Genomic DNA, 18,282 nt, shown 5'->3' on the forward strand with positions numbered 1-18,282 from the left:
TAATCACCAACAGATAGAATGCTTTTTTAAATCAACTACCTAATAGTTTGATAACACTTTTCCTTACCTCCACTTTCAATTCATGACAGTTATACCTCAATGGCTGTGCAATGAACTTAATGATACACAGGTAGCTTTAAGTTCAAGTGCTCCTGCTTTTCTCGATGTGAGGGGACCAAAGGTTTCTGATTTGATTTTTCAACTAAACAGTATTCTCTGTGACATCTTCACTCAAGAAACTGTAATTTGTGTAAACTATACTAAGTAAAACAAGCTAAGATCAAACCATGGTTAGTTTAAAGATGAAAGTTTGTCGTTCAGACAGCTACACAAGAAGAGAATCTGAAGATTTACCATGGCTCTTTTCACAGAAGTAAACTATGGTTTCCTGTTTCATGTGAACAGAGCCATTATCTTTAAGCTCTAAATCAAGTATCAGTCATTTGGATGTAAGCTTTATTTCTAGAGAACACAACCTTAGTTTCTGTTACAACAGTCAATAAATGATGTTAAAATCACTTCTAACACTTACCTCTCAATAACTGTTCCATTATGAATCATCCAAATGTCACAATATGTCCGAAGTATCAACATCATGGCAATAAGTACCAAATAACCTGTCTAATATAAGTGAAGTGAGAAGACAGTGTTTAGAGATTGCATTTTCCTTTAGGAATTTCTACAAAAAGGTTTAAGGACCAAGCTCAACCATAAAAAACTACTTTTTATTGATTTTGCATAAAAATTTCAGCCAGTCTTTGGCATGAAATGCACAGCAGATACAGTCCGATTTATGTTTTATGTTTATAAGATGTGGGCAATGTTAGGCAGCTGTGGCCCACTTGTACCAAAAACCACAACCAAAAACCAAACCAACATGTCATTTACACCATTCAGTAATGGCAATTTGCAAAGGAGACAGGATTGCAACAACAGTTTATTATTATCATCATCATCATCATCATCATCATCATCATCATCATCATCAGAAATTAGGCTAATCTTAGGCCATTTCTTTTACTTCTGCAGAAGACACAGCATAATACAGTTGTTTCCCCAAGATAAGCATTCTTTCCTTTCCCATTCAGAACTCCAGTAAATGTATAAATACCATCTGCATTTCTCAGTATGTAGGCTAGAATACAGTGAATCCTCCATATCCACAGATTTACCCAGCCACAGCTTGTAAATATTAAAACAAATAGAAATTTCAAAATGTAAAGCTTGCTCTTGCCATTTCATATAAGGAACACCATTTTACTACACTACTGTATTTTAAGGGATTGAAGCATCCACAGATTTGGGGGGGCTTCCTGTAACCAAATCTCAGTTGATAGCAAGGGCCCATTGTATTAACAGTCCACACATGTTTTATTAATAGCCAGACTAGATTACTGGGACTTGTTCTACATAAGAACACCCTCAAAATGTTTGTAGACTTCAGGAGATCAAAGTGCAGCCAAAAGTGATTTTAAACAGAAATTGTTATATGAAACAAATGATTCAAATTCTGTATCATCATCATCGATTTTGATTTTCTGGTATCTGTCCCTAAGGGCCAGAATACATGGCATAGGTAAGCCCACTTTCGGGCATCTTGGGAGCACAGCGTTTACACACCACGTGCTGCGAAGATGCTCCGGCAGTACAGGATTTACACACTGCACACCGCCAGAGTGCCCAGAAGCTGCCTTGGGGCCGTAGCAAGGCTGGGAAAGACTGCTCTTTCCCAACCCAAATAGGCGTGGATCTTTTCTACTCCTATTTGGGCTGGGTTCAGGGTGGACTGGGGGCATGACATGTGTTTGCCACAGCCCCGATGCGTCTTTGGCGGGGACAGCTTCAAGCTGCCCCTTCGTGGTCGTCTGTTTCGGCCTTAAATCTCTGAATGGCATTTAACTACCTTTTACCATCAGAGGATTTAAGATGAGGGTTCTGGACTTTCCTATTTTGTTTTTTGTCTTGAAATAGTTTCCAACTTATGCTGACCCTATCAAGGGGTTTTCTTGACAGGATTTGTTCAGAGGGAGTTTGCCCTTGCCCTCCTCTGAGGCTGAGAGAGTGTTTCTTGCCCAAGGTCACCCAGTGGATTTCCATGGTTAAACAGGGATTTGAACCCTGAACTCTAGAGTTGTACAATGATCAGACCACTACACCATGTTGGCTGTTTTATATTTTACTGCTTATTTATTATTTGTGTTCTGTTTTAAAATTGCTTTAAATGGATTAATCTGTTCAGTACTGTAAGTACTATTTAATTTGTGTTTTTAGCTTATGTTTTTACTGGAACTTTTAAAAAATATGATGCAAACTGCCTTGCATCCCAAGTCTAGCTGAAAGGAAGGATATAAATAAAACAAAATCAATAAATATGTGGTCAGGGAAGAACAGCTAAAAGAACCAACTCCTAATAGGAATTAATAAGAATTTGGTTTCTACCCTCCAACTGATGGCCATAAAAGGACTTTTTCAAAGAATGATAATAGATTCATTCGGTTACATTATTCCTTAATTTTCAGCTAACTGTGAAGACACTACCATTTAAGAAGGTTTGGGTGAACATAACAAATTGAGCATACCCTGGGATGCTGCTGATTTCTCAGTAAGTCCCTGTTACGCTCTGAGTTTTTAAAAGGTGTGTCCTGTTTTTGTATTTTTCTGTATTTTGTATTTTTCCTTTACTGTTTAAAAAGATCAAAACACAAGATCTAGTTTGAGAATCAAGACAAGTTAGTTTTAAAACAACAGGTTCATAAATGTCTACTGTCATTGGAAATAATAGTCTGAGAAGACTTTTTAATCTGGGGTTTCCAGAGAAAAACCTATAAACCATATTATGCAGCTCTTTTCATACTCACTCCATATTGTTTCTGTTGATAAGGCTTAATGCTGACACTGGCTCTATAACTCCAATCATCTTAGTGTTGAGTATGTAGTCAAGGATATATATATAAAACTGTATGATACCCAATTTTGAAATGATTATACTTACTAAGAATAACCTATTCAGTATGCCGAGTCTGATTTTACACAACTGATAAGATTGCACAGAAATAGGTTGGCATAAATGACAGTAGCAAGTATCTACATTTCCAGCGCTGATGACAAATAAGAGCAACATAATTAGAGACAATGATCATCTCCTGGAACTTACCTCTTTACAAAATGTTCTGGGGACCATAATTTTCAGGATCTGAGATAGTCTTGCAAAAAAAACTCTGTCTACTACAGCTCGTTCTTTTTTGACTTCTTTCTGCACATGAAAAGATTACACAAGACATTGTTTTTTTATATTTGAAAACTATTTTGGTGAACTGACTGTAGTCTACTACAATACAGAATATATTAATTACCTTCTTCATTTTTAAAGCCTTCTATATGAATTATTTTCAGAGCCCTAATCTTTCAGAGCCCTAATCTTTCAGTTTTCAAAGAGGGCAGTGTTTGCTTTGTTTTGTTATGACTGTGCCCAGTGTTGTGGTAGTGGGAGAAGTATGAAGTGAGACACTGTTCACTTCTGCTGGCACAGGAAAAGGTAATCTTTGGCCCTCCAGAAATAATTCCCATGAGTCCTAGTCATCAAAGCCAGTAATAAGGGTTGATGGGAGTTGCAGTCCAACAACTGGAGGAACACAAGTTGCCAATAGAATAACAGCTAGTGGAACAACCATTTCAATTATTGGAAATAATACCTGGCTCAATGAAGTAATGAGTTCTGTAATGCTTTGTACAAAGAATCAAGTATTGGATATGAAACTTATGCAAGGATTCAACAGGCCCTCAGAAATTATATAAAGTTGACATAATTGGAATGGAACCACTGGGCACTACTATCCTTTTATATATAATACCACTACATCAGTGTTTCTTCTTGTTGTGTGCCTTCACGTAGCTTCCAATTTATGTCAACCCTAAGGTGAACTTATCACAGGATTTTCTTGGCAAGATTTGGTCAGAGTGAGTTTTACCTTTGCCTTCCTCTGAGGCTCAGAGAGTGTGATTTACCCAAGGTCACTCAGTGGGCTTCCATAGCCAAGTGGGGATTCGAACCCTGCTCTCCAGGGATGCAGTCCAAAGCTCAGCACACTACATCACAATGGCTTGCTTCTAAATGTATCTAATATGAGCACAGCTCCAGTTTGCCATGCAAAAACATTGTGAACTAATACACAGTAAGGGAAAAGCTTAAAGCAGTAAGGTGCAACAGTTGCAATCAATGGTTCTACCTATGTGTAAAGAAGCAGTCTACTTTGTCACTTGACACAGTAGGCTAGGGCGCTTACTTGGCAGAAATGCTGCTCTTCTTTGCAAGTGTCAACTAAATGGCAGGGAGGGGAAACAGGTGATTTTAAAGGAGGAAACTCATAGTTTTCCCACACAAAATAGTGCAGAACATCTTTTTGTTCTTACACGTGTTAGGTAACACATAATTAATTAACATTTAGCAGAGATATTTCCATTTACAAAAGCTACATATAATACTGTCATAAAGAATAAGATTTCATTTGACTTGCTCCTGTTAGCCACAATCCTCTGTCCACTTACCTGGGCACACACCCATGTGAATTTAGCAGGATTTCTTTCTGAGACTATCAATCTAGCTATATTGGCTAGAGACATCAAACACTTCATTCTATCATTCTATAAACTAATTGAGAGGATGAACCCTCTCCTATGGAATTGTTTGTTTACTCTTCTGGGCATGCCCTAACATTTCAAATAATCTCACTGAATTTTTCCTTGGAAATATTGGACTTTCAGCAATTACTTCATCTGTATTTTACATTTTAAATCCTGAAAAACTCACCTCATTGCCGGGTAACGTTTTATCACTTTTCTTTCTGAAAATGAAATAGGTTTACATTTTTAATCAAAATATTTCTTTTTAATTCTGGTAAGGAATTTATGACAAGTAACCAATAAAAACATCACCCCACCTCTCTCAAACAGAGAGAACAACATTGTTGTTGTTTTTAATCACGCTATGCACTTCTCAAAATACAATTATTTAGGACAACAATACTCTACTCTACCCCATGGTAGACAATAGTAACCATTTACTTTACCACAAACTTTTCCCACATGTATCATTATATCTATTGTCTTGGGGTAATGTAATACATTCTAAAATTATTATTTTCATTGACTAAAAAATTAGTGTTGGCCCTTGCCTTACGTGGGGATCCATTCCGGACACCCCCCTCCCCCGCATAAGGGAAATAACGCCATATGCTCAAGCCCCATTGAAAACAATGGGGCTTGTGCATGCGGCGTGGTGCGTGTGCCATAGATGCGTGCGCCATTGCTGCTTCCATTGCACAGCTTCAGTGTAAGCTGAAAGCTGCATATGGCGTGCCCACATATGGCACAGGTGCACTGTATGTATCTTTACAGATGCATTATAAACAGGTGAATTAGAAATATGTAAGTTACTAGACATGACCACTCTATTAATATAGCTTAATATTTAATTTTACACAACTGACATGAGCTATAACAATAATATTTCAGGATTTTAATATTCTTACACTTCAAGCTATAAGAATAAGCACTAACAATCTAAATAGGTGATATTGTCAGGTGAGAAAAGAGCATGAAATATTTGGGGGCTGGTAAACTAATCACCATATATTCCTGCAGGAAGAATGGGTGAGAAAGAGCACAAGTCATTACTGTTTTCGCTTGCAGAAAAAGAATCTGCATGAAAATCTCCTCCTCATAAGCTTTTATCCAGAAACTATTACTCAGAAGAAACTCCTACTGGAAAGTGCCCAGAGATTTTACTGAATGCCTCAGAAATCCTTTAAGGATATACACATGGGGAAAATTCATCACAAAAAAGTATAACAATTCAACCAGACTGTTTCACAATACTTTGATTTCATTGCTCCCTTCACACATTACATAAATAATGTTTGCAATGGGGTTTACACACAGAACAAGATGCAGACATGTGACTCAAATACTGCATGTTGTCCCTTCAAAAAATAAGCCCTGCCCCACCTTCCGTGTATTGAACTTAAACTGCTGAAGAGGAATATCAATGCTTGACGCCTAAATATCTGTTCCACTTCTCTTCAGAAATCAATGACAGTCAGATTTGAAAAGTCATGCTCACTGCTTTTTTATATAGATATTAAACAATATAGTAGGTCCTTATTATCCACTGGGGTTTGGTTCCAGGAACCCCCATGGATAACAAAATCCATGGATGCTCAAGTCCTATTAAATACAATGGCATAGCAACATGCTATTAAGTTTTACCCTTATCCACATGTCATATCAAAATCCACAATTTTGACCCCCAAACCTGCCCTTGACTTATACGTGGCCAACTTATAGTCAAGTATATATGGTAAATTACACTTCTAATTAAGAGGAATCTTCGCCAGTACGTTTGGGGGCGGGGGGAGAAATTGGCACTACAATGTTATAATGTGGAGAAAGAGAATTGTGAAATTTGTTCAGAAGTTCTCACAGTTGTGCAGTTAACTGGTTTCTGTGACTTTCAAAATTCTTGCCTGGGGCAATTATGCAGGTCTTTTAAATTTGAAATTTGGCTGAGCAACCAACTTGGAAAGGTAGTTCCATTTGGAAATTAAGAATGTGCACAGATGTACAATTAGTAGATGGCATAACCTGAATTACTAGGTGTGCAGCTAGTTCATAGCATTTTCTTTTCACAGCAATGTCACTTACAATGGCCATGCCAACTGAAAAACGAGATGTACTACTGCTGTTTAATCAAAGTGCAACTATTTTATCTTTAAAAGTAAGTAAAACGTACAAAGGCATATCGCTTTATAATTTAATCTACAAACCAATACATAACTCAGCAGGGAGCCCTGATGGTGCAGTGGTTAAATGCCAGTACTCCAGTGACTCACCCACAGCCACAAGGTTGTGAATTTGATTCCAGCCAGGGACTCCAACCTGGCATCCTTCCGAGTTCGCTAAAATGAGTTCTGAGCTTGCTGGGGGCAATTAGCTTACACTTTGTAAACTGCTTAGAGACTGCTTAGTTCAGTATGAAGCGGTATAGAAATATAGCCGCTATTGCTATAGTATGTTGTACTAAAAGACATAAAATGTTGGGTTACATACCAGGGTCCTAAATCAGACTTCATGAAACTGGAATATGTCTAAGAGAAAGGTGAAGTCTGAATGTTGGTGCAGAATAAAGCACTTTTGAGATCCCATGAGTGCTGGGCAGCAAAACCTTTTGTTGGGATCTAGTGCAAAGGGTAGCGTCTCTTCATTTCTTTTAACAAGTCCCCTTCCCCTTCACTAAAAGGAAAAGAAGGAGGACAGAAGATGATGACAGAATCAAAACTGATAATACTCGTGAGGTTTCCTCACAAATCCTATGATCCTCCTTAATGAGGAAAGGCTTACTTCAGTTATCCTACACTCAGTGATTTCTACCCAGAGGCTGGAAGGCAACATGGCTAATTATTCTCACAACTCCTTCCTACGCTTGGTTTGACAGGAAGCCAGTTTTGGCAGATCACCTGTGGCCATTCTCTTTGCTGCCACTGCTCTCTTCTTCCTTCTCCTTTTAGCTGGTTTCTGGAATAGGAAGGATAAACAAACATTCCCTTTCCTCCTTTCTCCAAATTCTACCTAAGCTACCTTGTGCAACACAGCCAGAGGGGGGAAAAACAGTACCCTTGTTTCTAAGAGCTATGGGTACCACTGACGGCACTGGTGGACTGGGAAGCTGCAGCATAGGTTGTGTAAATATCCAAGCAGAATCAATTAAATTTTCTTTCTTGCCTGTTTATTATACAGTTCTCATTAATGAGCAGCAATATTAATGAAAATAAGATTGTTTTTTGACAATAACTAAAGCCTGTATATACTGTACTTCTGGCTTCTTTCCCACATTTCCTTTTCGACCCATGTACAGCATCTATTGCAGAGATCAAAGCTCAAAGGTGATGTAATAAGGTAACATGTTACCTTTCACCAAGTAAGGCAGTTCCATAAAATGGAAGGGTGTTTACAGATTTTATACACTGACATATTGCACACTTCTGTTCTCAGCCAGCCAACTTCTGACTCCCTTCCCAGAAACGCTGCGAGCCATCAGACACTTTTTTCTACCCTCCATAAGGCTCTCAAGAGACTTTGGTTCCAAAATACATTTTTTGTAAAAATCTAGGGAAAGAGTACATTAAAATATGCAAACTATTGTAAACAAAGGTACCAGACAATTAAATAAAACTTATTCAATTTGCTATGTGAATTAAGATGAATTAAGCATGCGAAAACAAAGTTCTAAATAACATGAAGTCTCGGTGTTTGGTTATTTATACAGGTGTCCCAGCAAACTTTTTTTTTCCTTTCAAAAAGGGACAAATGCCTCTTTCTCACCTAAATCTTATTATTAGATTCAAACAGAGGAGACCCATTAAATCAATAGAACCTCAGTAAGTGATGACTTACTACTACTGATCTAATGGGTTTACTCTAGTTGGAACTAACAACAGGATTTAGGTTTTTATCTGCAGTTTTTATAAGCATTTGAATTTAAAACATTCAAGTAGCAGAATCATCTGCCCACTTCACCGTGGGAACATTTTTAGTTGTTCAAAAAGTTTTGAACTAATTATTGTGCAACTGAAAATTTTATCCATTACTATAATTGGACTGAATTCTGATCACAAATCTATCATTTAACCTCTTTCTATTCACTTTCAGTATTTTTACTGCATACTGCAACTTTTGGGCTGCAGCTTCATATATTTTATGCAGCATTAAGCAAAAGTAACACACAGTAGGCCATTGTATAAAGTTAGGTTCTTTGTACTGAACAAGTCCCATGATATTCTTTTGGGAGAGACTAAAAGGATAAAATGCAGGAGTACTTTTCTCTGCTGTGTGCTACAAAGGATCTAGTTGCTGGCCCGAAACTCAATGACTAAGAAGCAAGATTGGCAGACAAAACAAAGGAAAAAGCACTTGTCTACAGGGATTGCTTATATACTTTCTCAAAAACACTAATCACCTTAGCTATTGTTAGAAAGAGAAGGCTGAGTAGATGGACTTTGGCTGTTACCAAGCAAAAATCTTACGTTCTTATAGAAAGATATATACCGTATATACTCGTGTACAAATCAACCTCATGTATAAGTCCAGGGAAGTGTTAGTGTGCTTGCGCTGGCTGTGTTGCACCACGCCAAAGCTGTGCACCTGAATGGCCACCTGAGAAGCGACACTGAGCTCTGTGCAGGCATAAGAATCTCCCCTCTCCCTCCAGAAGCAGACAAACAAGACACCAGGCAGATATCTCTCAAAGAGGCTCTTTACTTTTTGTTTCTCTGTATATACTGTAAGCTTGTCCTGACGGACAAAGCTACTTGCAATACACCAGATACCATAACACTCACGCTGCACATTGAGGTTCCTCTGTTATATACATGTGCACCTCTCAAGCACTTTAGTCCAGTCTTTTCCTGTGTGAACCCTCTATGCACGGTCATTTTGCAGATTTCTGCCCATGACAATGTCACCTCCTGTGACTTAGTACAGTCCAAATGCTTACTCATCATGACAGCTGGGTGACTCCAAGTAACCTTGTCACCTTTCACCTTCATCTGAGCATTTTCCCCAGGATCCATTATTCCAACATGAAGATATCAAGGTAAAAATCATGGATTTTGATATGACCTGTGGGTAAGTCGAGGGTAAAACTTAGGGAGCGATAACAAAGGATGGAAAAGGGAAAACACCACTTCCATTTTACCTTCTCTAGACCTCTCCCGACCACATGGGACCACTTCCCTGAGGCTGCAAATTGGGACAGTTTTAACACTGGGTTGAGGAGGAAAGGAAGTGGAGGTAAATGAGGTATTTCTTTGATGGAAAGAGAAGGCTTTCAAATCAGACTGGGAAGGGAAAGAAGTGGAACTAAATGAGGTGTTTCTTTGATGGGAAGAGAAGGCTTTCAAATCGGATTGGGAAGGGAAAGAAGTGGAACTAAATGGGGTGTTTCTTTAATGAGAAGAGAAGGCTTTCAAATCGGATTGGGAAGGGAAAGAAGTGGAACTAAATGGGGTGTTTCTTTGATGGGAAGAGAAGGCTTTCAAATCGGATTGGGAAGGGAAAGAAGTGAAACTAAATGGGGTGTTTCTTTGATGAAAAGAGAAGGCTTTCAAATAGACTGGGAAGGGAAAGAAGTGGAATTAATGGGATGTTTCTTTGACGGGAAGAGAAGGCTTTCAAATAGACTGGGAAGGGAAAGAAGTGGAACTAAAAGGGGTGTTTCTTTGATGGGAAGAGAAGGCTTTCAAATCGGATTGGGGAACTCTTTCACAACACACACACACAAACACACAAAACCTCCTGCCTTGAGACACAAAGATTGGAGAAGAGTGGGGCATTGAGGGGTGCTTGTTTTAGAACCTTTCTAACCAGTATTAGTGTACTGACCTGTATATAAGGTGACCAAGGATTTTAAGGTCAATTTTGGGGCATACATTTCTCGATTTATAGTCAAGTATATACGATACACCCTACCAAGTGTTTGCTTCTTTCGTTGAGATTCAGAATCTTCAAGAGTCACCTAAGGCTTCCTCAGAAAGCTTACAATGATATTGGAGAAAACACGGACTTTCCCATAACCCTAACTAGTTTGCATTTTGGAAGGAAAACACCTCTCTCAGTTTTTTTCTTTTTCTGACTTTTAGTTAGGATATGGGCAGTTCCCATTTGCTACACTGACAGCAAGGTCAGCCCCGTCTTTACTCAAAGTGAGGCAGTGATGTCAAGCAGCGGATTTGGGGTGCCACACAAAAAGGCAGTAAACTGTCACATATATTTACTGCATTTTTTATTCTGGGGACAAGTACATGCGGGATTTTGGCTCAGGCATCAAAATAACTTGGCTAGCCTTGAGTACTGTTGTTGACTTGGGAAGAAGTGGGACTATTTGCTTTTCCACCTCAGGTAACATAATTGGTTAGGCCTGAATGACAAAAAACATAATAATAAAAAAACACTCTATTCCAAAGTGCTTAATGTTACTTTGCTCCAACCATTTATCTGGACGCCACCTGCTTTGACTGCAACAGCTTTGACATTTCAAATTTTTAAACACCTTTAGAGGGGTTCATACTGTTGTTTTTATCTGGGAAAATTCACTATACATGAAACCTCTAACAAGAGGCCTATTATCCTGGAACTCTCTACAAAGTATGTGGCCTGTAAAGAATTCAAGCACTGTATACGGTAATCTAACACTGCTAGATACGACACTATTGCTACAGTATTTCTCAAGATACTTGACCTCAACTTTCATCCAGTTTCATAACTCCTTTGGAATAAAGAGTAAAGTGTGACTCAAGTACTACAGTGTTATAAAAGTGGTGGTGTTGTTTTTTTAGTTTAATAATCATACCCTGTTCACCTAGTAAGAAGACGACGAATAACCCTATCTGCACTTGCCTCATTGTTTTAACACCTACACACTCCAGTAAGATCACCGAACTCTGTCAGGGGAGCTCGTGCTATGTGGCAAAATATATTTGTTAAAGCCAACACTTGACCTTTTCCAAAAGCAAGATATAAGCGACAAGTGCCTATTTCCTCTAGTCAAGAAGATTAACAGCAATACACTTTCCTTCCCTTGAGCTATCATTTGATCTGCAGTTTGCAGACTACGATTCTTACACGGTTTCTTGTCCTCTCCAAATCACAGTGAAAATGGGAAAACATCCCACTTCTCTCTCATACTCTCTGCCTCAGAGAAGGCTTTTCTGTCACTCGTCCTGAGTTCAGAAACAGCTGTCATTTGCCACCTTCTCCATACCCAATTAAAACGAGGCACTCTTACCTCCTGTGCATTTATAGGATCAGGAGGATGCTGCTTGCAAACACAGAGAGAGAGAGAGACTAGTAAACCAAGCCAAATGTATTATTTTAAATGTTTATATTTAAATTAAATAATTAAATTTAAAGATCCTATATTTTTCACCAGTAAAAAACCCCACACAGTTACAATTCAGGAGGATAATAACCTTGGAGATTCATAGACTGAGCTGAAGGCATGCCTCCCTTCAAAATGGTGCGAGAGGCAGCCCCTGTGCTTCATTTAAAATCTGCTCATGAATAACAGGATCATTTGTTAACTTATTAAAAAAATACAAGTCACTGTCCAATTCTAAGGTGCCACAATAGTACCTTTTGTTTACCTAAATCTTTTCACCTACACCATAGCTGCACCATCAGCTACCAAATCCCTATCATGGGGACCTATGTATCCTCTAAATTCCTCAAGATCTAGGTTTCCTTTTACACATGCCACTGCCTGCCTTCCCAAATTAGAATAGAATCATAGAATCATAGAATTGGAAGAGACCACAAGGGCCATCTAGTCCAACCCCCTGCCATGCAGGAAATCCAGATCAATTTTCCAAGGAAAAACAGTTCTCTACCCCTCCAATTCAAATATCCCTGACATTCCTGCCTCCTCCTCCATTCCAAGTCCTCTCCAATTTATAAAAAAATTATCCGTATTTCATTCTAGTTCTATGAACTATATACCTGCTGAACTCCTTGAGAGCTGCCATATTCAAAATGGATAGTTGGGATAGAAAGGTTTACACTGTGGTATGCAGTAAAAGCCACTGTTTTTTAGGCTTAGGCCTGAATCTCATTGATAGTCCAAACTGGAGAAAATTCAGAGAATGAGTGGGATTGCACTATTGAGTCCCTCTGTCCTTTTCTCATCTCATCTTCACTGCTCAGATATCTGTACTTTGGAGAGTTTCCCAGATTCTGGTGACACACGGGGGGGGTCATGGCCTTCTCAGTTCTGGTGACCAAAACTCTGCAGCTGGCAGAATGACAAGACTGAATTATTTTTGACCATCAAAGATGTATCCGTATATTTTTTAGCATTACCACAATTAAAAATTCAAACATGGACAAATAAAAATAATAAACATTACTCACTGTATGCCAGTCCTGTTGTATTCAAGTCAATAGCTTTCTAGCCCAGAAGAGAACTATGTAGTGCAGCTGGGGATTTTAAGAGAGCCTGGTAAGGCTTCTGAGCCTTACATTTGGCAAGACTGAGTAGAAGAAATTAGTATTTACCTTATTTCTCCGACTGAATAAAACCATGCTACACAAAATAAAAGTATCTCAACACCTGAGTTTCTCTACTTCTGCTAACCTTTCCACATAAAACATATATTGTTCATATATAAGGAATTAAATTCTCAGTCTGCAAGATATTTGTTGTATATTACAGAAGTGGAATTAAAAGTGTAATTAGTTCATTTCCAAAGGCATAGATCTGTTAATCTTTGTCAGTCAGTATGCACAGGGATCTTGTAGTAACTTTGAGACTGAGCACAAGAGGTTGATAGCATAAATTTTTGCAGACTTAGTATCAAAAGACACTGCAGAAATAATTTAGTATGAGACTGCTTTAACTGCCTTCGGTTCAATGCTAGGGAATTTTCTGGGAACGGAAGTTTTGTGAGACATTTAGTCTTCTCTGTCAGAGAGCTCTGGTACCACAATAAACTAGAATTCCCAGGATTCCCTGGCACTGAGCCAGGGCAGTTAAAGCAGTCTCAAACTGGATTACTTCTGCTGTAGGTTTTGGACCTTAGTTTTGTTCATCTGCATATGGAAGCTTATGCTACAAAAGCTTATGCTACCAACTACTTTCTTTCAGTTAGTCTCAAAGGCAGTACAAGAGTTCTTTGTATAATACATCCAGTGATAAATATTAGCAGACTAATGTTGTAGTTTAACTTGCAAGACTTTTATGTAATACAGATAGAGAAAATGTGTGTGGTTTGTTTTAGCATTAGCACTACATTCAAGCCACCACTGCAAGTGAGGAAGGACAGAAACATGTTAGCTTCTAAAAGTAAATGGATTTTAGTCTCTGAAGGTCAAAAAGGTGATGAGTCAACAGGTTAAACGAAAACCTGTTTCAGACTTTGTACCACATCATCTGATTAAACAGCTTTTGTTATTCTCGGTGGTACTCTGGTCAACAGGCTCAGGAATGGAAATTAATCTGTTTCAAATACAAGAATATGTTCATATAGTCCTTCAGTAGATTGACCACTAGCTACCTTCGTTTTTTTCATTTTTACATTCAACAGACTAATAATTTCACAATTAATTAGAACATCTAATCTATATTTTTGCTACAGATCTCTATTCTATTATTCCTTCCATCTGGACAGACAATTTCAATGTTACAGTCGGCCCTCCGAATCCACGAATTCCTTATCCATAGATTCAACCATCCACAGCTTGAAAATATATATTTTAAGAAAATACATTTCAAAAAGCAAGCCTTGATTTTGCCATTTTATATAAGGACACCATTTTACTAAACAACTGTATTTAATGGGACTTGAGCACACAAGGATTTTAGTAACCATGGAGGGTCCTGGAACCAAACACCAGTGGATAATAAGGGCCCACTATACATATTTTGTTCTACGCAAATATTAAATAGTAATACTACTACAAAACAAGGCCAAAATACCTTCTCTTGAGCCCCACATTTCTAACTGTTCCATATAATTTGAAATCACCCCTGAAATTAAACCATCTCTTGAGTAAACCTGGTTAGGGAACCTGGCTGTGAAAAACTGCATCTTTACAGTTCTTTGACTAGTCTTAATGTTTTACAACTGAGCAAGTACAGTACACATTAGCAGCTACCCCTTTATTAAATCACTCCAAAAGAGCCACTGGATGCTGAAAATCTGTTTCCAAATAAAAGCAGCAAACCCACTTGTGCATCAGATCATCTGAGCGATAGTGGTTTTTTGAGAAATTCAGTTTCAGAAGAGAGCTACTGTTATATCTTAAAAACTAGTTAAAATGTGGTTCAGTATGTACCAGACGCTTCCTCAAAATGACACCCTGTTAAGTCTATCCAACATATAATTATCTAAGTTTTTAAAAGATACATAACATTGGTGTGTGTGTGTGTGTGTGTACAATTTACAAATTCATAAAAGTGCTTTGAAATCAACAATATAGCAATCAACAAGTAAACTGATGTTGCCTGGTCCTGTCAAATTTTTACTCCGACTGGGTCAGATTGAAACACAGACTTTGATCCCATCTTTTAGATGTCACGCCCTGATTATGCTTGTGCACACCCTTGAAACCAAATGGTGTGTAGGTGCTAAGGATTTCACAAACACAAGTTCCCAAACTATTACTCCAGCCTTAATTATCACAGCTGCAGATTTGCAAGCCCTATGCAGATAGACAGCAATCTCGATTTATCTAAAAATACATTTCCTCCCAAAACATTTGTGATTCTCTTCCAAGCCGAACAATGCTACCTTTAGGAAGCAAAAACCCTGATTCACACACATTTCTGCACATGTATTTTATGTTTGTAGGTCAAGTGCCACTTCCTCTTTGAGAAACCTGGCAGCTTATATTTTTACAATTACCAAATGCCTATAACTTTAAGACAAGACACCTGCCTCTTTAAATTATCAATGTGACAACATTCCCTTTCTTTAGAGAACAGGGAAGAGGCAGCTTTGTTTCGTGAACAAACTGAGACTTTGGAGGAATGCTCTTTCTACTCTTTATCTTCCTTACAACCATATACCCACTGAATAGGCTTAGGTCACAGGTGGGGGACATGTGGCCCTCTAGATATTGCTGGATTGCATCTCCCAGCATCCCTCATCATTGGCAAAGCTGGGTATGGCTGATGAGACTTGCAGTTAGCAACATCCAAAGGGCTACACAATTTATCTTAAGCAAAGCATTCTCAAAGGCAATCATCTCAGATGGAGATAACAACCATCTACCATACTGAGTTGTTTGTTCCCTGTCAGTAGTAGTAGAAGTGAAGATCTTAATCTATCTATCTATCTTTCTATCTCTCTATATATATGATTACAGGCTTCCTGTATTGTTATTGTTATGATTGTTATGTTATCCTATTAAGCACATCTGCTAGATCAGTGGTCTCTAAACTGTGCTCTTTATTAAGAGGTTTCGGACTTCAGCTCCCAGAAGCCTCAGCCATGTTGGCCAATAGTCTGGGATTCTGGGAGCTGAAGTCCAAAATCCCTTAAAGAGCACAGTTTGGGGACCACCGGTCTAAATGATGCAAAAGCATCCAGCGATATCACACTGGCCAAGCAATGCAGACATGGATTTAAATAATAATAATAATAATAACAATGTATTTATATCCTGCCTCTCCAATTGGATCGAGGTGGCTTACATCATTAACCCTATAACCTAAAGACCCGCATTTTGCGTGCCTCCAAGTTGCATGTCAATTGACAACACCCTTGTGAGTTTGTTGTTGTGGTGTGCCTTCAAGTGGTTTTCCAACTTATGGCGACCAAGGTTTTCTTGGCAAGGTTTCTTCAGAGAGAGGTTTGCCCTTGCTATCTATCCCCTGAGGCTGAGAGAGCGTGGGTTTTTTTCCATGGCTGAGTAGGGATTCGAACCCTGCTCTCCGTAGTCCGAACACTCAAACCCCAACTTGGCGTAGAAGTTTGAGTGTTGTTGGACTAGGGAGTTTATGACACTAGCGAGATCCCGCAGGAAAACGGGAGTTAAACACAATATAACACGAAGATAACAGGAAATGCCCAAAGTTTATCACGTGACGTTGCAGCTAATGTGAAACAACGCGAAGTTAACCCAAACGCAAAGTGGAGGAAACCAGCAGCTTTTTAAATTCGGAACAAACTGAATTTTAAAAAGCTGCTGGATTCCTCCACTTTAACCGCAGATTAACTTTGCGTTATTGCACTTTGCGTTATTTCACTGCGGAAAACTAACAGCATTTACACGCCTTCTTTAAATTCAAATGCAGCTTGACTCCGGTTGTTTAGCTCCCGTTTGCCGGTGGAAACTCGCTAGTGTGATAAACCCCTATCTTAACCATAATACATTTGTCCAGATTGCTCTAAATCCACTCGGTCGTCGGACCAGGACTCTAAGAGACCGACCGGGGTTCGGCTCCCGACTCAGCCATAGAAACCCAGTGGGGTGACTTTAGCCAAGTCACACTCTCTCGGCCTCAAGGGGAAGAAAGCAAGGGCAAACCAATTCTCAGTGGAGAAAGCCCTAGGATAGAGAGGGTCACCATGAAAAGAAAGGAAAAGAATTGAAGAGATGAATCTAAAAGGAAAATTAAGCTGCAAATACACACCTGTTGAGAGGCTGCATCCATACTGGGGAGATAACCCGGTTTGGTACCGGTTTAACCCTTTCTATGGCTCTGCTATGGAATTCTGGGAGTTGGAGTTTGTTGTGGGGCCCAGAGCGGAGCAAACTCCAACTCCCAGAATTCCATAGCAAAGAGCCAGACAAGTTAAAGCGGTACTAAACCGGGTTATCTCCCCAGTGTGGATGCCCTCATTCCCCCCCTCCTGCCCTCCATCTTCCCTGCCCCTCCAGTGCCATATCCTCCCATGGCACTGACCCTTGGATCAGGGCTGCAGCCGCCTTCCTCCGTTTGCTGAGCAGGCAGAGGACCAGGCAGGCGGCGGCGGTGGTGGCCCCAGCCATGGCCGAGGAGCGAGCCGTCAGGAACTTGCTATAGGCGGCCATGGCGAAGGTGGCGGCGGCGGCGGCAGCAGCAGCAGCAGCAGCGACAGCCGGCCTGGAATGGCCTCCTTGGCGCGGAGGATGCCGGGAAGGAAGAGAGGCCTGCCTTCTTCTGTCAGCAAGGAAGGATGAGGGAAGGGACGGAGAGGAGGAGGAGGAGGAGGAGAAGGAGGCTGTAATGGCGGCCCCTCCTCCTCCTCCTCCTCCTTCGGCTCTGCCCACTTTCCCTCCCTCGATGGCTGAGGGTCAGCAAGCTACCAGTAGCACCAGTCACAACAGCGTTTACCTACATTACCTACAGCACACACTACACTAACAACAAAGAGTAGAATTCAAAGATATACCCCATGCACACACACACACACACCTATCTACACACCTATCTACACACAGATATCTATCTATATCACACACACACACACACACACACACATATATATATATATACACACAGATATCTATATATCACACACACACATATATACAGATATCTATCTATCTATCTATCTATCTATCTATCTATCATCTGTAGAATCAGTACATAGAGAGGTCTTGTAGCACCTTTGAGACAGAAGTTGGCAGCATGAGCTTCCTAGACTAAAGTCTACTTCCTTAGATGCATTTGGAATATAATAATAATGATAATAATGTAGAGGGATTTTGTAGCACCTTTGAGACTCACTTGAAGAAAGAGGTTGGGAG

General features: G+C 39.5%; 1 protein-coding gene across 4 annotated transcripts in view; it reads right to left on the reverse strand.

Moving 5' to 3' along the window:
* Window positions 1-17,709, reverse strand: part of ABCD3 (ATP binding cassette subfamily D member 3) — a 44,419-nt gene extending 26,710 nt beyond the window's left edge. For all 4 annotated transcript variants that reach the window (XR_016280502.1, XM_089515695.1, XM_089515694.1 and 1 more), the window contains exons 1-4: window positions 17,456-17,709; window positions 4,808-4,841; window positions 3,155-3,253; window positions 533-621 (exon numbers count right to left, since the gene is read on the reverse strand). Coding sequence is in view for 3 of the 4 variants with exons in the window: in XM_089515695.1 (XP_089371821.1) it covers window positions 533-621; window positions 3,155-3,253; window positions 4,808-4,841; window positions 17,456-17,583 (350 nt within the window). In the remaining variant the exon portion in view is untranslated. The remainder of the gene's footprint in view (window positions 1-532; window positions 622-3,154; window positions 3,254-4,807; window positions 4,842-17,455) is intronic.
* Window positions 17,710-18,282: the final 573 nt, after the last annotated feature.

This window comes from Sceloporus occidentalis, unplaced genomic scaffold (assembly GCF_023333645.1).
Source record: "Sceloporus occidentalis isolate IW3139 unplaced genomic scaffold, rSceOcc1.0.p SCAF_3, whole genome shotgun sequence".
Taxonomy (NCBI): domain Eukaryota; kingdom Metazoa; phylum Chordata; class Lepidosauria; order Squamata; family Phrynosomatidae; genus Sceloporus; species Sceloporus occidentalis.